The sequence below is a fragment of the Rhineura floridana genome, chromosome 1, assembly GCF_030035675.1.
Source record: "Rhineura floridana isolate rRhiFlo1 chromosome 1, rRhiFlo1.hap2, whole genome shotgun sequence".
In the NCBI taxonomy this organism is placed as follows: domain Eukaryota; kingdom Metazoa; phylum Chordata; class Lepidosauria; order Squamata; family Rhineuridae; genus Rhineura; species Rhineura floridana.
Genome location: NC_084480.1, coordinates 43435466 through 43459057, shown reverse-complemented (window position 1 = coordinate 43459057; position 23592 = coordinate 43435466). Strand labels below are relative to the sequence as shown.

Genomic DNA, 23592 nt, shown 5'->3' with positions numbered 1-23592 from the left:
TTTGCTTCTTCTCATATTCAAATTAATAGGAAATCTATTGTGCTTTGTATGTGTAGGTTTCATGTCCAGTGTTGTACAATGGATAGTATGCTAGATTTGAACATGGAAGATGAAGCTTTATAAGCTAACTCAGTCATGAACCTTAGTGGGTGGCACTGGCCTAGCCTCGTATACTGGATTCCACCCACCCCCTGGATTTTTGAGAGAATAAATGACATAACAATTTCTAAGACCTTCATTAGACCCTGTAATAATCATATAAAAGAAAACAAAATACTATCAGAGGCTAAATATTCCATTTATTGTGAAAATTTGTCAAGAATCTTGAATTTAACACTGCATACGTGCTTCTTTCACTCATAACTAATGCTCACTAGATCCCAAATGGTGACTGAAGTTCAAGACTTAAGACTGTTTCAAAAGTGTGTACCCTGTAGAACAGTTAGTCATGCAACTTGAAAACTATACTGAGGATGCAAGACCAGACTCTATGGCAAAGGTCACTGGGCTAGCGTTCTCCATGAAGGCCAGATTAAGGATCACAATTATGATGGGGTGAACACAGAAACAGCAAGAGATATAGCTTTCATTGATGCTGCTGGTGCCACAAATCACTCCATTGCACAAACACAGAATGTGTATGAAAAAAGCAGGGAAAGAGGGAGGGATAGTTAATTGAGAAGCTGTGATGAGTACATATTCTCTGAACTCAGAGGTGAGTCAGACAGCTATAGTCCTCCTTGCCCCTAGGGGTCAATTTGTAAAGAATCTCACTGTAGAGGAGGAAAGCACTAGGGAAAAAGTACTTCCTAAGCAATGCCAATGTTTTGAAGTTAAAAATACTCTAAATATTAATTATACTCTGCTGCAGGTTTTAAACAATATTTAATAGTGTAGCGAAACAGATATGGTCCTAATTAAAAAGGATTAGGAAAGAAGAAGTATATAAAAGTTACTGGGAATACAGCATCCTTATGTTGGAGTTACTAGGCCTGTACTAAGAAATACTGGACCACAAAGGAGCTATATTGTGAACTGCAGGGACACAACTAACCTGAATACTTTAGCCGCATGTAATTGGCATACTCTGCACATCATCATCATAAAGAGTGAAAATCTAAAACTAAAGGCTAGTGAAAGTGTAACATCCCTTAACTATGGTAAAATAACTGAGAAGATTGCACACTTCCTCTCCCCAGCTTCTTCTCCTCATACACTAATTTCCCCTTCTGGCTCCAATGGGAACTAGAGTATGCTTTCAACAAAAAATTGAAACTAAAATGACATGCACGTTTTCACTCTCTGCAATTTTTGCTAAAATGTTCAAGTGCCTAAATTATTTTTAATTCTATGATGCTAATGGACCGCTCTTCCCATTCTAACCCACCCTACCTATTTCTTTATTACATATTATGATAAGTATGCACCCAACTGTGCATATGTACATGACAAGAGAAACACAACAAAAGCATGAGTTAATTTTGCATTTGCCCTACAGCCTTTCTGAAGCTATTTAAATGCAATCTGAAAAATAAAATATGAAAATTATTGCTGACTAAGGGATCAAAAACATTTGCTATTTGTGTTAATTAAACATCTGATTCCCCCTTGCAACTCAGGCCTCAGAAAACAGTATGTTTATAAATCTATAAACAGCTAATATATTGTATAAAGAAGTCATTCACTGAGGGCAACCCACAAATCCATTTCATTAGATTACAAACATGCTAGCTGGATGATCTAACAGAACACCTCATTACATACATAACTGCAGCCTTCCCTGCTCACTTCACTAGTGGACCTTTTCACCATATTTTATAGAATGGATTGGGAAACAACTAGTAACAGAAATGTCATTCTTGTAAGTATTTGGCATAAACAGTGGCTATCTACATCTATGCATCTGGAAAATTTATGAGAACAGCAGGTAGGATAGTGATAGATACTGTTTAATTATCATTTAGTTTTGCCACAAGCTGCATAACAATAGTTATGGTCGGCCTGCAGGTTAAGATCTAAAAGGTTATTGAATTTTAAATGAAAGAAGAACAGCTGTTACAGAAATAACATTATACTGTAACGGCCACCAGTGAAATCATTAACAATCTGTGAACTGCATTTGAATCCTTCTTTTCCCCATTATTTATTATTTGGAAGACATTTGTTTTAGAGTTTTTATTACATTTCTGTTAATTTATTGTATTGTGCCTTTAGGCCTTTTCTCATTTATGCAAATTAAGTACATATGAACTTTTTTTTGCTGATTTCTTTTTTTAAATTAAGGGCTAAAAAGACTGTACTAATTCCAAAAATGTTGGCAATCCAGACAGATCTCTTTTCTGACTAAAGCTCCTATTCTCTATTTTGTGGCTACCTGTCTTAAAAAAAAAAAAAAACTTTTTCTCTTGCTTTTCTAGTATGGTTGTTCTTGTATTAATTATTTATATCTTAGCTTCTATGGTTTTCTGATTATACTCTCACTCACCAGCACTGATGTAGCCTGCGCTCTCTCTGTTATTTTCCTCTCCTGTTTCTTTGATCATTATTGCCTTAGACTGACAAGACTGAATACTGACAGAAATTGTTCTGAATTTTTTATTGTAAAGGGCTTACTACATGTAAGCACTCTAGAAATAGTATGTTATAGTGATGACCATTGAATTAGCCCTGCTCTGTTTCACAAGTTCACTTTCTAGTATTGTAATTCTGCTGGATTTTGCGGGCAATTACATTTTTTAATTGTTGCAAACAACTTAGTAAAAATATGGATTTAAGTGGTTCTTACATGAACAGACGACTGTCTTTTTCCCTCTTAAAACTTTCCGCCCTCCCCACCCCCACAAAGGCCTGAGTGAGTCTTTATAGTTGTTCAAGTGGCTATTCTTAGAGAGGATGGTTTTAAGGATAATTGTTTCAGTCTTGAGATACTTACCACTGATTACTTGTCCAAACAGCTCCTCTGGTGTATCTCCAAAAAATGGAACACACCCAACAAGAAACTCATAAAGGATAATTCCCATAGACCACCAATCCACTGGCTTGCCGTAGCCCTGCCTTAGAATGACTTCTGGAGCAATATATTCTGGTGTGCCACAGACCTAAAAATGAGAGAAGAAAAATAAAACTGAATTATGTTTTTGTTCATAAAATTCTCAGTTATTTCAATCAATGTTTTAAAATAGTTATGCCAAGAATTTCAAATTTTCTCATTTTGCTTTGGCTGAGGATGTATATATTTCAAATTAATGCAAAATTCAACTGTATTTCAGCCCTCAACTGAATGTATGCAAGAATATTTCATATATAATGGTAATGTGAAGTCACAGTAAATTACACATATTTATACTAAGCAAAATTGACTCCTTATAACATGAAAACTGCAATGGTTTTACCTTAAGTAACTCTTACAGTGAACAGATTGTGGGCAAATGGTAATGAGGCATGCTTAAAGGGAAATGGGCCATAGCTAGGATTTTTAGCACCCTTGATTGTACAATGCATCATGAGTTCCACAAGTACTCTGCTGAGACTCCTGAATTCTTTATAAAAACAACGTTCCATTTGTCTCTCTTACAATCTCACTTGCTCACAATTAGATCGTTCATCTTATTAATACACCATAACGGAAAAGGGGGGGGGAGTCTGCAACAGTAAAGGTAACTTTTACATATAGATTTGTAGCCACATCATAGACATAATTTTTTTAAAAAATAAAAACTACACAGTTTGCACAATGCATCTTAAAGTGTTCTGTAAATTCAAGGGGAAGGACCTATCTCTTACCTGTTTATCCAGAAATTCTCTCGCATCCTTCTCAATGTGACCCTCATAAAGATTGGTGGTCATACTCATGAGACCAACCTTAGATAGCCCAAAATCTGTTAACTTTATATGTCCCATGGAAGTTACCAATAAACTGCAAATGAGAATGACAGTAAATTACTATTACCTTCTACTTCACTGCTATAAAAGAATAGCGTTTTCACTGTAGCACATAAATTTTAAGTCTATATTACAGTCACAGTCTGCCTGCAAACATCATGGAACAAAGCCAACATATGGATATGACAATTGTCAAGCGATACAGTGTTATGTGGGGTCTTCGACTCTGTTTCCAGAACTGGAGTGCTGCTAGTGAGAATGTCACAGTTCCATACTACCACAGCCAGTTGGTAGGACTTTGTTAAACTAAAGAATCATTTCATGGAAGGACAAGTGTGGGTACAATTTGAGAATCCCATTTCCTTTTCAGACAACCACATTTAACACACCAACATCAGGGTGGCATGGTGATACATCATTAGGGACAGATGTGCAATCCTGCTCATGCTGCTACATGTGAGTGCCCTCACATGAGTAAATATGCAAACGGAGTAGTAATTAGGCTTCATTAAATATTATAATAAATATATAGGCCTCAAACCATCATAGAAGTAATTTTAAATGTCTCTGAAGAATGAGTACTTAATAAGCATATAAATTAGGGAAGTGAGAAACATATTTAGAAACCTATAATAACTATAACAAAAATAGGATCTGTATTTTCTTTCTCATTTAGTAATAGGAAGAAAAAAGACATCAACAACTATTAAAACAGAATAAACATGTTTCTACACAGATGGGGACCATCATAGTACAGCAACAAAACAAATCTGTGTGGATTTTTAGACATGTCTAAAAAAGCTAAATTGTAAATTTTGAAAACTATGTAGAGTATCACCATTCAGCTGCTCCACTTAAAATAATTCACACCTGAGAAAAACATTAAACAACATAATTGGACTGTTACAGCCCGAAGGTGAATCTCTAAACATTTTCATGATTTGACACTTGAAGAAACTGCACTAATTCAAATACAGGATAAAGCATGTACAAAACGGTTGCCCTTCACAACAGACTATGATCACAATTCCTCCTTGAAGCCCAGTGCTGTAACTTGTTATAAAAATATATAAAAAAGGAACTATCCAATAAATTCACTATAATTGCAGTTCTTTTTAAAAGAAACAAAAATTAAAAAATATATTATGAATTCTGAATTAATCAATCAATAACATTTTATTATGTGGCCACAGACCCTTTAAAAACAAAACAAAACACCAAAATCATACAATTTCTAATGTAAAATGAGTTAAAACATATGGTACATATATAAAGCAGGGAAGAGAAAAACCAGCCAAACTACACTTCTCTCCACCCTGGAGCTTCATACTCTATATGCTTAGCTTTTCAAGAGACTATTAGTTACATACTATACACATACTTGTCTGGTTTCAAATCCCTGTGCACTATTCCATAATTGTGAAGATACTCCAATGCCAGAACCGTCTCTGCAAAATACATCCTGGCCATGTCTACAGGCAGAGGTCCCATATTTTTCATTAAAGTAGCACAATCCCCACCTGAAACATAAGGTGGATTAATATACCTATTCCACGCTGAACAACTAGCAAGAGATGTTTCAAGATTCAGTTTGACACAACTATAATTAAGGACAGTGTGAGACTGTGAACAGACATATTGATCATCATCATCATAATTTATTACCCGCCCTTCACCCAAAGGTCCCAGGACAGGTTACAACAATTTTAGAATATGACATTAAAAACAATTTAAAAACAACCTAAAATCCTAAAATAGGGTGGGTCCTAAAAATACACGTCTCAGGTGTCAAAGGGCAGGGTAAAATATAACTGCTTGACTGAAACAAAAAATATAAACAGCAATAGCACTAAGAAAAAAATAAATCTTTTAAAAATGGCTGTATACACGTTCAAACTAGTTAAAGAATGTTGAGAATTTAATGTTGAGAATGTATCTCTTTTTTAATGTTTGTCATATACCACATAGTTTATGCAAATTCACTAACAGAAACATGGGCTAAGAAAGAGAGAGAAGTCATGATCTTTCAGCATGAATGCCTAGCACTGAAGGATGGCTGCATTACAAACACAATGACACCTGCAGGGGGAAAAACAAGGAAGGAAGCCATCTTATCTATTTCTAGTAGTGGTGGGTGAATTCCCCTAAGGAGCCTCTTTTGTAACTGAGCTCGGCTAACCCAGCTATTTCCCAAAGTAAAAAAAAAGTTCAGTTACTTCTGAGCATAGTTACAAGTCAAATCAGACCCTATAGCATTCAAAATGTTTTGTACAACATGGTCCCATTTTTTCCCCAACCCCATGAGTCTCCCCACTCAACTTCCTAAGCTGGTGGTTTCTGGTTTTCTTCTATAGCTAAAAAAAAGAGGAAAGGGAAAAAAGCACAGCACCACCACCATTGTAAGCAAGGTGCCTCATCACTTCCCCAACTATCCCAAGCCATTTTTCACCCAACCCCAAATGGCCGCAGTGTGAATTAGGCAGTCATTTCAGCTAAGCCCTCATAATAGGTTGGGGAACCTCCGGTTTCAGGACCAATTAGGGCCAGTGAGGCCATTTCCCCCAAAACATGCATGCCAGCTGACATCATTAGTGCCAAGGCTTCAGGATTTAATCCCCACTCACCAGATGTGCAGCAATTAAAGCTTCATGCAAAGTGCTCTTTTAAGCAGCTTCTGCACAAGAGGCTTTTGCAAGGCTTTGCTCAAACAGGAGTACAGGGGCGGTCTTAAAGTCTTTTCCAAGTCTCCCCATACTACTCTTAAGTATCTGCAACTGGGGATTTAAAGGGGAAGACAGGAGACTTGCAAAATCATTTCCCAAGTCTCCCCAAGTTTCCCTTTTTATTCTCTGGAATCAGAGACTTACAGGTGGAGGGGAGAGACTTGGAAGAGGCTTTTCCAAGTCTACTCCCTCCCCTTTTAACTCCCCAATCACAGAGACTTAAGGGAAGCAAAAGGGATTTTGTCAGAGGACACCCTGTCATCTACCAATCATGTAATGTCATAATGATGCTATGTGACTGACAGTGGGCAACCCTGCCCACCTGTCACATTTGGCCTGCGAGGCAGAACCTGATAAGGATTTGGCCCATGGAGCCAAAAAGGTTCCCACCCCCTGGCTTATAAAGGTGAGCATTATGAATGAGTGAGATTCATCTTCTGATCCAACAAATGATCAAACACACAACAGTTCTACATTCTAGTATGTATTGTGTATATTGGGGAAGGGGAATCTGTGCTATAAATATATTCTTATTTTCCAGTATTACATTGTGCTTGCCACTGAAAGTAGAACAAATACTGTACCTTCTACATATTCCATGACCATGCATAAATGGCGTCTAGTTTCAAATGAACAGTACATGCTGACTACAAATGGATTTTCTGCAAATGTCAGGATATCACGCTCAACAAAAGCCTGTTGAATCTGGTTTCGAAGAATGAGATTCTGTTTGTTAATCTTCTTCATGGCAAACCTCTGTCTGGTTTCTTTATGCCGCACAAAATAAACAGCACTAAAAAAAAAGGGGGGGAATTCATCAGGATGAGATCATTTTATAATCTACAGTTCTTAATACAGTGTGCTAATAGGACATGTTTAATGTTTGAATGGTGATTTTCTAACCTAAGCTGCCACCTCAGCTAACCAGTTGTTGTTATGTGCCTTCAAATCGACCATGACCCACGGTGACCCTACGAATCGGCAACCTCCAACAGCATCTGTTATAAACCACCCTGTTCAGATCTTGTAAGTTCAGGTCTGTGGCTTCCTTTATGGAATCAATCCATCTCTTGTTTAGCCTTCCTCTTTTTCTACTCCCTTCTGTTTTTCCCAGCATTATTGTCTTTTCTAGTGAATCTAACCAGTCAAACACTGAAAAATTCAATTACCAAAACAACAAAAAACATCCAAAATGTTTTTGGCAGTATTCACTAAAAGGTTTTATGATGGGGAAAACTATTATGGCCCAATATTATAATTAAGCCTGAGATTGCTTATTCTGCAAGAGTGCATCATATCTATGACTCTGTTTCTGACTCTTCAGAATGAAACACAAAGGAAACAGGTTGAGAGCTTAATGATGAGACAGCTTCTCTTTCCCAACTGTGAAAGTAGTATACTGTCATAGATGTTACCAATGAACAGAATTTATCACTACTGGGGCAGAAGTGCTGTGGCTGAGTCAACATAGAATTACCTACATTATTAGCCTCTGATTAATTCCCCCGGGGATACAATTTTTATAGGTTTATTGTAGGATAGGCTGACAAACAGAATATACTTCATCAGCCCTATGACTTCTACATGGAAGCCCTGCAAACTTCTGATCAAACCCCAATCAGATGCCTATATTTTTCTGACTATGTTACATATGTGTAATATTTTATCTATCTATCCATCCACCCATTTTATCATATACCAGTTTTCCAATATTTAGTTATAATAAGTATATCCACACTGTACTAAGGACTGTACTCAGTGAGCTTCTTTAGTGTGTGTTTTGTTGCATAATTTTTCAATTTTATTTCATAATAAAATTTCATAGAAACCGAGAAAATTTAAAAATAACTGGGCAGGGCTGGTATTGCTGCATTCAGGGTTCAGAAGACATGATTACACTGAGATATACTTCTTTAAATATTTCTTGAGGGAATCTTATAACTATTTACATTCTTAGAAACATTTCAGTTCAACAGTGTAGGGTCATTTAATCTTTTAATTAGCAGACTAAATAAGACATATGGAAGCAGACATATGGAAGACAAAGAATAGAGGGCAAGGACAGAAGAGCAAACAGGGCTGAATTATGCCTGTTTATTTTTATTTGTATCCCCACAATCTTTTTAAAATGCCAGAAGTTGGCCTTTTTGCACCCTGCAGTATGGTTTTATCATGGTCTTCTTAGCATCTTTTCACATAGTCGAAGTTTCTTCCCTTAGTACATTTCTTGAGATACACTTTTCTTCAATTTCTCTCATTCTGACAGCACTGTTTCCATTTCAGTGTGAGCAGATAAAAGAGATTGCACCACACTGAAATCAGAATGACAATGAAACTTAGGCATAATATAAAGCACATCACATCCTTTGTACTTCCTTAAGTTTTACTCTTAAAATATGCCCCTCCCAAGGCGAAGCCATGTGATTCAGCCTAGTAATTTCTTTCAGTTGGCTTCTTTTCCTTCAGCTCTTCACAAGCCACTTATAATATGCATGTGTATATGCACACACAAACACAACCAGGTTTATTTGTATACTGCTTTGCCATAAACCTTATGGAATGAATATACTTCATCTTTCTCCATAGTTTAATTCACTATCCCTTTTGTTTCTTTGCACTGTCCACTCTCTTACTTGAATTTGAAAAGTTTGCCCTGTTCAACCTTGAATATTTTTTCTCTGATTTCAATGCTATGAGCCCATTTATCATATTCACAGGCAAGTGACCCTTACCAGATGCCATAGACCTGACAAAAGACTAACAGACCAATACACACATACATATACCCTTTGCATTGGGCTGCTGGGTTAGACTGGCTGGAGGTGTCCGTCTGGCAGCCATGCTGGCCACCAGCATCAACTCTGCTGATGCCAGCATCTCTCTGCTGGCACAAAGCTTTCACTTCCGCCTGCCAAATATGCAGGCAGGCAGGATCTCTGCCAGCAGCAGCCAGCAGAAAACCCTGAAATGGGGCTTTCCTGAGGCGGGGCTGAACAGGTCTGGATCTGCTGAATCCCAATCTGGCCCCACTGTAGTCAGGTGATTGCATCAGGACTAATCCTGGCCCCCTCAATGTTCCACCTCCAGGATGGTGCTGCAACCTGTCTGCTCCCCATCTTCCACCCCAGCTGCTGGGTGTGGCAGCGCTGCAAATGCAACAGTGGCCCCACTGCTCCTTAAAAACTTGCCATGTTCGGGGGAGGGAGTGAGACTCTGAATTGCTCCCCAATACACTGAAAACCAACCAATTAACTGATGAAGCTTCAGTGAATTGACTGTACGTGAGAATGTAAGAAGAGTCCTACTGGATCAGACCAAAGGCCTACCTTGTCTAGCATTCTGTTCCTACAGTGGCCAACCAAAAGTATATGGAAGGGCCGCAATGAGCACAATAGCCCCCTCCTGTTGGTGATCCCCAGCTACTAGTATTCAGAGGCATGGTAGTACACAGTCATCATGATTGGTAGCCACTGATGGCCTTATCCTCCATTAATTTGTCTAATCCCCCTTTAAAGTTGCCCAAGTTGTACAGTCAAGGCAGCAACTGAGATTAATTTTGTGATATACTGAACAGGCTTTACATCAAAGAATGGCTGCTTAAGCAACGTAATGAAAGTTCAACATAAATGCTATACAGCAAATACCAAACACTCAAGACTATACCATTAATATGGAAATGGACTGTCTTCAAGTTGATCCTGACTTATGGTTACCCTGTGAATAGGGTTTTCATGGTAAGCGGTATTCAGAGGGGGTTTACCATTGCCTCCCTCTGAGGCTAGTCCTCCCCAGCTGGCTAGAGCCTGCTTAGCTTGTCACAGCTGCACAAGCCAGCCCCTTCCTTGTCCACAACTGCCAGCTGGGGGCAACTGGGCTCCTTGGGACTATGCAGCTTGCCCATGGCTGCACAGGTGGCAGGGCACGTAACCCCTGAGCCACTCACTGTGGGGGTGATCTTTAGCTGGCCCTTGCCACCCAGGAGACACGAGCGGGGATTTGAACTCACAGACTCTGGACTCCCAGCCAGGCTCTCCTCCCCACTGTGCTATACCAGCTGTTATATACCATTAATGTAGCACAGCAGATGGCACTATGGAACAAATTCAGTCTGTTTAAAACGGCAAGGCTACTGCAACAAATGAAACTTTATCAATCAATGAAACATTATCAATGAAAGAGACCTTCTAATGTACAGATGGCTTTTCTAGTCCTCTGGCAACAAACACTAAGAATAGAAAATTAGTGCAAGTGATGCTTCTTACTGGGAAGTATTCCACAGTGAGAAGCAAGAAATCCCTTTTCTCACATTCACACAATAAATAACTCTGTCACAATTGCCATGTGACAAAGATGAAATATGCTCATGGTTGTGTACCAAAAAGTTTTATTTGAAATTGTTCTTAGTTCATTATCTGTATAAAAACGTAGCAATGTGAATATCTCTATGTCTAAGCAGCTCTTAAGATTTTATTGTTGCACTGACCAGCTACAGTAAAAATTAATAGCTATTCTCTGTATGAGGTTCCCACATTTACTGATTTTTTCCTAATCTAATTTGCTTTTCTCTCCACTTTCCTCCTCATTTTCATTATTACATTTTTATTTAATTCTATGGGCTGGATCCAGACTTAGTCATAAATAAGAGAAGACCCATTGAAATCAATGAAATATGTACGTTTTGAAATACTCATGTATAAGAATCATGATTTAACCAATGGACATGTACACAGCAGAGAACCACACACAGCCAGAAATTTACATGTGCTTCTCCCTGTGGTCATTATCAGTGTTCAACACAGACAAGCAGCATTGAAGCTGAAGTTCAAACTACAGCTTGTCACCTTCAGCTGCTCACATGGTCCACTCTTTTGTTCACATCCTATTCTCTGGAAGCTAGTCCAATTATGTTGAATACTGTTGGCCAAACATCAGATGACAAATATCTTTTAAATTTGGGCAACAGAAAGAAGTGCAGTTTATCAGTCAACAATGTACCCATAACCTCTTGATAAAAATAATGGAAAAACCCACAGTCACACTTTCACTTAACTGGTTTAACCTTAGAAAAACATATTTTGTGTATAAAAGAATTTTTTTCCTAGGCTAATGCTTTTAGTCCGTTTATTGGCTAAAAAACCTCAGTTAAGAACTCCATATTTAGAGCAATTCAATGATGAAACTGAGGTTATCATAATTTGGACACGAGAAGACATGATTCACTAGAAAAGACAATAACGCTGGGAAAAACAGAAGGGAGTAGAAAAAGAGGAAGGCCAAACAAGAGATGGATTGATTCCATAAAGGAAGCCACAGACCTGAACTTACAAGATCTGAACAGGGTGGTTCACGACAGATGCTGTTGGAGATCCCTGATTCATAGGGCCATAAGTTGTAGTCGACTTGAAGGCACATAACAACAACAATTTATTTATTTGCATTAAAGATGTATGTTCTCTCGTTTTATCAAATGTTCTCCATTTGCATTGTAAAAAATTAATGTATTGTACAATTCATTTCCCTTTTATTAAAAAAAAATGCCTTGAATCAAGACTGTCCTCCTGTTTAGGATATATTTTACCACCACTCATACCAAATATTTTATGCCTCAGAAAATGTTGGGTTGGAGGCAATGCTGAGCTGGAAGAATTTGGGACAGGGAGGCAATTTTCTCAGATTCCTCCTTCTACCTGCCTTCCCATATGCCCCCCAAAATATATTGTACTACTCTAGGGGTTGGGGAACCCTCTGGAGCAGTATAGGAGGTTTGGGGATGCAGGGAGAAGGGGTGTTGGCAAAAACAATCTCTCCCCCTCTACTGTGGGGACATGTCTGGATACAACCTTTCCTTCCCTAGAATTCTTTAGGACGGGGCAGAAATGCCCACCCACTGGCAAACGGAAGATCTGCTGATGGGGCTCCTTGGCATGCCCACAGAGAGTTCTGTGGCCACAAATCTACCATCAGTGTTCTAATTGTGGTAGGATCGCTAACAGGGTATTCCAGGGCATTTCAGAATGTTCTTGGATCTGCCAGATCCTAAACTCCCAGATTCCCTAAACATTCCCTTGGATCAAGCCCCCAACATATGCCTTGGATGTGAATTAAAAAACAACACTATCAGTCCTACAATCTGAACCAAAGCTGGTTCTGAACCAAATATTTCCCCCCAGCCCTAATATTTATCTCTATAAGTTATATAGAATATTTAAAAATGCTTTTATTCTACTAGGCATAATGAGGCTTATTGAAACACTGATCCTCTAACTCAGGAATACATATGAAGGTGAAAAAAGATCACCACACCTCCTAAGTTTAAACATCTTCAATTATCAATAGGGTTTTTTCATTCTTTTATGAATATATCTGCCACACACAATTATTTCACTGCTACTCATTAGCAAAATCTTGAAAAGATCAAACTGTAGTATACAGCAACTATAATTCTGCAGTCTCCAAAGAAACTTGAAGCAGCTATCGAGCTGTTTTAAAAAACTATGATGATTAATGATTATGCAAGTGCCACAACTATGAACGAAACTTCTGTTCCAAAGTTAAAATAATTTTGAGAGGGGGGGAAAAACCATTTTGCATTTACAGTAAGAACCAATTTATAGGCAAGTAACAAAGAACTGGCTTGCAGAGAAAGTCTAAGACAGCTTGTGAAGCCATTAATGACTTGGCCTGCATCCTACATGTTCACTGATTCACAGCTTGTTTAACTTCTTGTATATTCTCAACCATTCATTCCCAATAGCCTGGTGTACCTCATGTACCATAAAGTTATTTAATTACGCTGCAAATGAATTTATTCCCCCAGTTTTAAGCCAGCTTTCTAAAAGCATAATTATTGAAACTTAGAAAAAAGGTTCACATTTTAACTCATCAAATATAATACATCTGACAAATTTCTACTAAAGTATGCCAAAATCAACAATTATATTTTGAAACAGACCATTTAAACTCACTAAGGAAGGCACCAAAATCCATAACAGAACCAAATTAATTGAACTACACACACACACACACAACCACAACACTTGGTTCAATCACAATGCTTTCATTTAGAAGAAATAGCATATTGCACGATCATAATAAAAATATTAATGAACTATATCACAAAAATATACCCGTTGACATTCTTGAAAATAAATCAATGAACCATAAAGCAAGGCCTCACTTATTTATGGGACTGCAGAAAATTAATTGGCTGGAAAACACCAAAAGAAAAAATATTGTCTGACAACATTAACTTTATTTTCTGTTTACATTAGTAATAAACAGCATTAAATGCTGGTGAAGCAGTTTATTGCTTTGCCTCCACAAAAATAGTATAATTATGGTCTAAAGGTACTAAAATTCTTAAGAGCTATGTTGTTATTATATTTCATTGTCAGCTCGGAACTAGTGACACAATTTGACTGAACAACACTGGTGACCAGAATTCAAACCTTCTGAACTTTGTGCAAATAACTTCATAATCTAAACAAAGAATGAAAGCCAATGGATGTGTTCACTCAACACTAAACTATGGAAAATACCAGGGACAAAACCCTGCCACAGTTAAGCACTTTAAAGTCCAAACGATTTCAACATAAGCTTTAAGCTTACGCTGCCTAGCATGCAAGGTAACATATGAGATCATAATTTAAACAGAAGCTGTACCAAATAAATAATAATAATAAAGTGAGAATCCCTTTCTCTGCAGAAGAGTGGTTCATTCCATCACCAATATAACATAATTATCTACATTACACTTTTCCATGCAAACATATTGGGTGAGATCCAACTGTGGCAGCCTGCTTGTGCAACAGAAATCCGCTTGCACAATGGGACTTTGTTTTCTCTTATCTCTCCTCTAGCCCCCTGCGCATCTCCAAAATTTGCTCCTGAGTGTCTCCCAATCCTTGAGAAATTTTGGCAGTGCATGGGAACCTGAACAGGGGAGAAGAAAGAGAAACCCTATTGCTCAAGTGGATTCCCACCCATGTCACATTGGATCTCACTTATTAACTTCAAATTCATGTTTTAATTTCAATGTATCATTTGCTGTAAAATATATATGCTTTTGTTAAATTCAAATTCTACCCATACTACCGACTATATTTTCTGGTCATGACCGAAAGTCCTATGACAGTTGCAATGTGAAGCTGCTTGGACTTATGATCTTCAGCAAGTTACATGGGTGCCTCCCTCCAGACTCCTCCTGCTCAAATTCCTGCAGGTCAGCACATTCTATCTCCTAGCACTGCCCTTCAAATCATTTTAAGTACTGTTGCAATTGCTACCAACATACTGTGCCTGAATCCTGGAAAACTGGGGTGGGGGGAACAATCACTTAAATGACTACTTAATATGAAGATTGTATTGAAAGAGTGTGGGCAATGCTTGATAAAGTCTCCAAAGCCAGAGGGGGGCATACTAGTATTTCCAATGATCAAAGCTTCAGGTGTTTTGCATAGCAATTTGCCTTCCACAAATATGAGTAGGCTTTCTTTGTGCATGCCATGATGATATCAGGTGGAAGTTCAGCTCCCCTTAGTGGTTGAAGCAGAATCAGTGTTCAAATTTATGGAAGCTTTTGGTGTTCCACTGCAGTCTCTGACCAATTTTATGATAAGACATAACAAAAGGAGACACCAGATGAAATGGGGGAAAGACATCCTCTGCACAAACAGGAAAATATGTATGTTCAAAAAAATAGGTGTGACAACATGTCAGGTAGGTGGCCTATGTAACTGGTAGGGAGAGACAATGTTGTAATCATTACATGCATGAAAAAGACTCATTCACAGGTCTCTTCTGTTGTGCATGTAGATGACATCAGGTGGGACATACCTAACCTGACCCATATAGCATGAGGAAAAAAGCAAGGGGCTGTCTAGTTGCCCGGAAGGACACATCTACCAAAGGCTGCCTCAGCCAAGGCATAAAAATGTATCTTAGAATGCTTAATGACATTAGTGGGACTAGCCACTCAACAGACTTTCTTCCCTATCTCCAAAAAGGGCAAAAAAGGAGGAACCTGGGAACTACAGACCAGTCAGCCTGACATTGATCCCTGGGAAAATTATAGAGCCAATTATAATGCGGTGAAATTGTAACCATGCTGAAAATGATGCAGTGATTACTAGAAGCAAACAGATTTATCAAGAACAAATCCTGCCAAATTAATCTTATCTCATTTTTTGATCAGGTAATCTCCCTGGTATACTGTGGGAGTGTTGTGGACATAACATATCTTGACTTCAGCAAAGCTTTTGACAAAGTGCCCCATGATATTATGATTAGCAAGCTAGCTAAATAAATATGGGCTGGATGGAAGAACTATCAGGTGGATCCACAGTTGGCTACAGAATTGTACTCAAAGAGTGCTTATCAATGGTTCCTTCTCAAACTGAGGGGAGGGTAATGAGCGGGGAACTGCCGGACTTGCTACTGGGCCCAGTGCTCTTCAATATTTTTATTAATGACTTGGATGAAGAGATGCAGGGAATGCTTATCAAATTTGCAGATGATACAAAATTGGGAGGAATAGCTAATACCTTGGAAGACAAAAACAAAATTCAAAGGGATCTTGATAGGCTGGAGCATTGGGCTGACAACAACAGAATGACATTCAACAGGGATAAATACAAAGTTCTACACAGGAAAAAGAAACCAAATGCAATTATAAGATGGGGAATATTTGGCTCAGCAGTACTACATGTGAGAAGGATTTTGGGATAGTTGTTGATCACAAGCTTAATATGAGCGAACAGTGTGATGTGGCTGTAAAAAAGGCAAATGCTGTTTTAGGCTGCATTAACAGAAGTATAGTTTCTAAATCATGTGAAGTATTGGTTTCCCTCTATTCGGCACTGGTTAGGCCTCATCTTTACTGCATCTAGTTCTGGACACTGCATTTTAAGAAGATTGCAGACCAACTGGAACAGATTTAGAGGAGGGTAACAAGGATGATCAGGGGACTGGAAACAAAGCCCTATGAGAAGCGACTGAAAGACCTGGGCATGTTTAGCCTGGAGAAGAGAAGATTGAGGAGAGATATGATAGCACTCTTCAAGCACTTGAAAGGTTGTCACACAGAGGAGGGCCAGGATCTCTTCTCAATCATCCCTGAGAGCAGGACACAGAATAATGGTCTCAAGTTACAGGAAGCCAGATTTCAACTGAACATCAGGAAAAACTTCTTAAGTGTCAGAGCGGCATGACAATGGAACCAATTACCTAGAGAGGTGGTGGGCTCTCCAAGACTGGAGGCTTCAAGAGGCAGCTGGACAGCCACCTGTTGGGTATGCTTTAATTTGGATTCCTGCATTGAGCAGGGGGTTGGACTTCATGTCCTTATAGGCCCCTTCCAACTCTGATTCTATGATTCTAGGATGTCCAAACACCTCTTCTTGCCAAGGGTCAGAAGGGATGAAAGAACCCAGATGGCTGGTAGGGATGGTAAGATTTGCAAAGGAACATCTGTCATATTTTTTCTGGTTTGAAGACACCAATTTCTTCTTGTCCTTAGACTCCACAAGGACATCTTGCAGAGCCAACTCACCAGTTTTCCTTCAACATAAGGTTCTGTATCTAGGTCAGAGTGTGCCACAGCATCTGCATCCCAATGACAAAGCCAAAGTGTCCTTCTGGAGAACACGTCTGCCACCAATGCTAGAATAGAAAACTGTACTGCAACTATAGAAGCGTTAGTTGTAAGGGTCACACCATGACAGACTTTAAGGAGAGTCTTATGTAGTCTAACCAGGCCCTATTGAGATTCATCTAGAAGATTTTCCAGCCAGAGCAATGAGGCTCTGGCAAGGACTCATGTACAAGTGGTGGCTTACACCGACAGTGCATTAGCTTCAGGAGAGTAGTGGAGACCCATATCAAGTTTCCTCTCAAATAGATCCTTCATCTGAGTATCAGAATCTTTAGGATGGAGATTTATGTACCAATCCTGCAACAGGGGAGTCGACTAATGGGAGATTCAATAGGTCCATAACAGGCTGCTGTAGGATACAGTACTTGTTGGCAACAGCTATGAACTTTCTGTGTTGTAATGGAGTGTCACATTTGGCCTTGATGATCTTAGGAAGCAAGGAAGTTTCACCAACCTAGATTTAGGTTTAACCTGCTGCTACTATGAAAAAAGTAGGTGCACATGATTCCTTGTGAGTAATTAAATCCAGGGTTTCCATAGTCTTACAGAGAAGGGGCAAAAGTGAGCATCCTAAAAAGGCAACTAGAAGAGGCTTCCTCTACATAAGATTCCCTACTCCATTCCTCCTCATCCAAAATAGTAAGTTCATTATCAGGGTCCTCAATGGAGTCCTGAATATTCCTGTCCAGTCTATTAATGCTTTCTTTTTCCCCCGGGAACAGTATGTGGATCAGGAGAATTGTGGGGTGCAACTCTGGGCTGCTGAACCCTAGACAGATGGGCTGGCTGCATAACAGACTAAGTAACTGAGAGGGACTGGAGAACAGTAGCAGGAATTCTAGGGTCCAAACAAGGCTGAGACATTGGCAGAGGCAGGGAAGACACAGGGGTAGTTAAGTTTTGAGCCAGGTCAGCTAATAGTGCTTTCTTCCAATGCTGCAGCATTGGGAGGAGTTACCTGAAGTTCATCTGCCAGTAGACAACTGGCATCAGGCAGGGTAGACAACTGCTCAACACCTGGTGCCATGGAGAGCAATGTGAAACAGGAACAATGGGAGAGTCCTGAAACCCTCTAAGTAACTCAGGAGAGGATTCAGCAGAAAAATGTGACCCAAGCAAAGTTCAAAATTTACTTCTTCCTACTCAGACAGTTCTTCCTCTGCCCTCAAGCTTCTGCATGCAGGACACTGGCTGTTCTCAATGGCCATATCTCTTACACAGCCAGTACACCCCCTTCTCTGAGAAACTTGTAGTTAACTGGCAGAGTAAATAACACCCGCTGGTGTTAGCTCCTCCCTCCCTCAATTCAGTGGTGACAAAGGGTGCCAGATGGGGTCCCCCAAAGTCATCTGTTGTGTCCCAAGCACCAGTAGTCCTAGACAGAGAAGGTGTCAAAGAACTCCCACGCTAGGAGATGGAAGGGTTGGATCTGTCTCCAGAAATGCTGATGCAGAGGCCATGGCTGAGGCTTGTGTTTTGGCACGAAGTGGGAGAGCAGCACTTAGTTGGGGCCACCGACTTTTGCTTGGTCTTTCTCATCACTGCAAAGCCTACAGCAGATGGGAGTGCCACTAACAAGTTAACTTAGCGGGGGTGGGGAAACAAGATGGAGGGCAGCTTGCCAGGACAGACATGAGGCTGGAAAGGAGTCTTCTTTGGAGCAAGAAAGGAGGAAGGAGAAATAGGAATAGGTTATAATAAAGGGTACCTTTTTGTGTGGTTTTAATAAAGGAACAGAAGGAGCTGAGGAGAAATGGCAGGAAGCGGAGAAAGTGCAGGAAAGAAAAGCTAAGGCAAAAAAGACTAAACTACTGGGGAAAGGACATCTAGACTGAGGAAATTCACCACACACGCATACACAAATGAGAAAAAAACAGACATAAAAGGTCCAACAAGCATGAACCAGAGAATAGCGCTGAGAGCTCTCAAGTGAGGTGAAGACAGAATCAAATTGGGCAGAGACTGCAATGGAGTGCCGGAAGCTTCTACAAATTTGAACAGCAATTCTGCCTTAAACCACTAGGAGGAGCTCAACTCCTACCTGATGCCATCTACATGTACACAACTTTGCAAAGAAGCCAAACAAAACTCTCCTTTAAAAATAAATCATACAGGGGTTTGGCTTGTCACCTCTATCAACAGGTACATTCCCTGAGCTGAACTCTGTTTGGTGGATGCTCCCTCTGGCAGTAGTGAACTCTAGATCCAGCCCATTTAAATTAAAAACAGATTGCAATACAGAGTTGTTCTTCTCCATTTCTCTGTATTTTAATCTATTTTTAATTTAAATAGCTTTTAATTTAAATAGAGTTCCCTACTGCCAGAGGGATCATCCACCAAGCAGAGTTCAGCTTAGGGAATGCATGTGTTAGTAGAAGTGACTTTTGCTGATTCCTGTCTCCAGTATGGTGGAAATGTGAGAGATGGTGTTGCACAGGCTGCAGGTGGAGACGGAAATTGGAAAAAGTGACTTCTGCTTGCCATATGAAACTGAAAAATACTGGGATTATCCCCCCTATTTTATCATTTTGATCAAATTATAGACTTTCATTTAAACTTAAATTATAAGGCTTACATGAATGGAAAGCCTTGCTGTCTATGGAAGGTGAAGTCTTTATCCAACTTACTATGTTTCTAACAGGTGTCATTTCACCCCATTTTATCTGTTCCTATCAGATTTTTATTCAGTTTTATTGTGCTATTGCTTATTATGTTATGTGCAATGGTTATGCTCACATACTGGGTTCCTCCTTCAGCATGCTGTAGAGCCAATATTTATTTATTTATTTATTTATTGCCCCATAGCCAACGCTCTCTGGGAAGTTTACAATAACTAAAAACATTAAAAACAAATATACAAATTTAAAAACACGTCCTCCTATTACCTTGTTTATTTCTTCATTTGATTATTTGACTGAGTAATGGGGAACCTATGGCCCTTTGGATGCTGCTGGACTACAACTCCCATCATCCCTGACCACTTGCCATGCTGGCTGGGGTAGATTGCCCATCCCTGGTCTATCTCTTCAAGAAAGAAAAAGGCAACCATATACAAGCCATGTCTTTGTAAACTGCTCTGAAAACTCATGTGAAGGATGGGATAAAAATCATTATAATAAATAAGTGAAGCATCCTGCATTTATTTCAGATTCAATCAAATATTGCAGACATACTATCGGCAAATTAAAGCACAATATTAAATTCTGAGCAACCTTGGTTTTCTTAAAACTATTTTTCATCTAGCATTTCTTAAACCTGGAATTTCATGTGAGGATTTGATTCATGTTAAATGTTCAAATAAATGTAGCACTTCTATTTTGCATTTCACCTGATCTCATAATCAGCATATGAAGCTGAAAAATACTGGGATTCCTTCCCCCTTATTTTATCATTTTGATCAAATTATAGACTTTCACTTAAACTTATTTACCAATCAAGAAGTAAGAGTTTCATTTTAAACAGCATACAAACTACAAACACTCTATTGTTCTCATGTACTCATTTCCTTTTATTTCTACAGTAAAAATCTAGCTTTCTTCTAAAAGAAAAGTGATATTGCATATGATGTGTGGATATTGTAAACAAACCTAAAGAAAATAGGAAATTGTATTAAGAGTATATGCACCCTGCACACCATTTATTATAATAAGCAGCAGAAACAAAAACCATGAGAGTCTTAGTTATTAATGAAGTACTCACCCATATGCTCCATTACTAATCAGCTTAATTGTTTCAAAATCGCTTTCACGAGGCTTCCTTTTAAGTTTAAGGGATGCATTGGAACTCTTTAAAATAAATAAGGAGAGAAAGCCAGTCACACTAGGCACAAAATATTGCAATATACAGTAGTATACGAAGGCCAGGTCCATAAAAAGAAAGTAGCTTTGGCCAATTCATTATAGCTATCAAATTGGACCATTGGTCCCACCTGAAGGGTGATTTTCCTATGAGTACGGACATCACAGTGGGTATTAGCTCCACCTATTGTGCGAAGGCAAGAATGTCTTTGAAGTCAAGACTAGGGGCGTCAGGCCCCTCACACTCTCCAGTTCATTCGCAGCGAGTCTAAGGAGAAATATCTAAAAATACAAGAACAAGGCCAACAGGCCTGGCAGCAGGAAAATAACACAATAGTACCATGCATAGTAACATGACTCCAACATAGCGGTATAACAGAACTAGAAGTCTTGACTTCACTCTTAAATTTAAATATAATAGCGTAACAGTAATATATAACACATTAGAAAATATATAGTCATCCTCCAACTGGGAGGGCCGTGATGTCTGTACTCATAGGAAAATCACCCTTCAGGTGAGACCAATGGTCCATTTTCCCTATGAGTCCGGCCATCACAGTGGGATGTACCATACAGGGTGGGACCACATGCTAGTCCTGATTAAGTCCGGCCATCACAGTGGGATGTACCATACAGGGTGGGACCACATGCTAGTCCTGATTAAGAACCTGTTGCAACACTCGTCTGCCAAAAGAAGCGTCAGCAGAGGCATAGCGATCAATTTTATAATGCCTTATAAACGAGTGTGGGGTAGACCAGACTGCAGCCCTACAAATATCGGCAACAGGAGCATTAGTGGCAAAAGCAGCCGAAGTGGCAGCTGACCTGGTAGAATGAGCCGTTATACTAGCTGGAACTGACAGCTTCAGAGACTCATATGCTAAAGTAATACATGCCCTTAACCAACGGGATAAGGTAGAATTGGATACTTTATGTCCCATAGACCTTGGATGAAAGGATACAAACAGAGACTCCGTTCGTTGAATCTCTTGGGTCTTAGACAGGTAGGTCTTGAGAGCCCTCCGGACATCTAACGAATGCCAAGCCTTCTCGAGAGGATGGGTAGGATTCGGGCAAAAGGAAGGCAAAACAACGTCCTGGTTGCAATGAAAAACCGAATCAACCTTGGGACGGAAGGAAGGATCAGTCTTCAGCACAACCGAGTCCTTATGGAAGACGCAGAGGTGTCGAGCAGAAGACAATGCGCCCAACTCCGAAACACGTCTGGCAGATGTGATTGCGATCAGGAACAAGACCTTGAAGGACAGTATACGGAGGGGCACAGTCCTGACGGGTTCAAACGGAGGGCGTTGCAAGGCCTGCAGAACTTTCGGCAAACTCCATGAGGGAAACCGATGGACAACAGCCGGAGAGCGTAGGGCGACTCCCCTCAAAAAACGTTTGATGAACGGATGTGAGGAAATAGGAGCTCCAGGAGAGGACACTGAGAGAATGGACGACAGAGTGGACGCATGTCGGCATAGAGTGTTGGGTCTAAGTCCCATCATGAAGCCGCTATGGAGATATTGCAGCACCTGTTGCATGGTGGCCTGGGAGGGATCGTGGTGGTGGAACTGGCACCACTTGGAGAAAGCCACCCAAGTATGTTGATAAATACGAGTGGTAGATGATCTTCTCGAGGCCAAAATAATATCAATCACAGCGTCAGACAGGCCAGCTAACCTCAAGTGTCTCCGTTCAAACGCCACACTGTTAGATTGAGCCAAGTAGGGTCCTGGTGCCATACTGGACCCTGGGATAGGAGGTCTGGCCTGACTGGAAGTGTCCATGGCTCCATCATTGGCATTGCCAGAAGATCTGAGAACCACGGTCGGCGTGGCCAAAATGGTGCTATCAGAACCAGCTGTGCCCTCTCGGTTAGCAGCCTTCCTCAAGGTTTTGGCTAACAATGGTATTGGAGGAAAGACGTACAAGAGACCATCTGGCCACGGTATTGTCAGAGCATCTATTGCTTCCGCTGTTGAATCCAGGTATCGGGCAAAGTACCTGGGAAGTTGGCAATTGCGACTGGAGGCAAACAGGTCAATTGAGCATTCGCCGAACCGACTCTGAAGACGATGGAAAATGGCTGGGTGAAGTTTCCATTCCCCCAGAAAAACCTGTTGTCTGCTGAGCCAGTCTGCTGTCACATTCCAAATCCCTCTGAGATGTTCTCCTTTCAGGGATTGTAGATGATGTTCTGCCCAGACAAAGATGAGGGAGGCTAGGTCCTGCAGAGGACGAGACCTGGTGCCCCCGTCTGTTCAAATGTGATTTTACACAGGTGTTGTCTGTTCGAATGAGGACATGGTCCAAAGGGAACAGAGACTGAAAATGAAGTAGAGCTAAATGTACAGCCTTTAGCTCCAGCCAGTTGATGTTTTGAGTCTGCTCTGTGGTGGACCAAACCCCCTGAACGTACTGGGAGTTGCAGTGGGCTCCCCAGCCGATGAGACTGGCATCTGTGGTTACAACAGTTCTGTGTGGTTGTCTGAACGGCGTGCCCTTGGAGAGGTGTTGGGACCTCATCCACCAGCGG

At 40.0% G+C, this 23592-nt stretch overlaps 1 protein-coding gene across 6 annotated transcripts in view; it reads right to left on the bottom strand.

Annotated features, from left to right (window-relative positions):
• MAST4 (microtubule associated serine/threonine kinase family member 4) overlaps positions 1-23592 on the bottom strand; it is a 440571-nt gene that overhangs the window by 34659 nt on the left and 382320 nt on the right. For all 6 annotated transcript variants that reach the window (XM_061619535.1, XM_061619526.1, XM_061619556.1 and 3 more), the window contains 5 exons: positions 20956-21041; positions 7190-7398; positions 5264-5402; positions 3784-3916; positions 2933-3098 (listed from right to left, as the gene is read on the bottom strand). In XM_061619535.1, coding sequence (XP_061475519.1) covers positions 2933-3098; positions 3784-3916; positions 5264-5402; positions 7190-7398; positions 20956-21041 — 733 coding nt within the window. The remainder of the gene's footprint in view (positions 1-2932; positions 3099-3783; positions 3917-5263; positions 5403-7189; positions 7399-20955; positions 21042-23592) is intronic.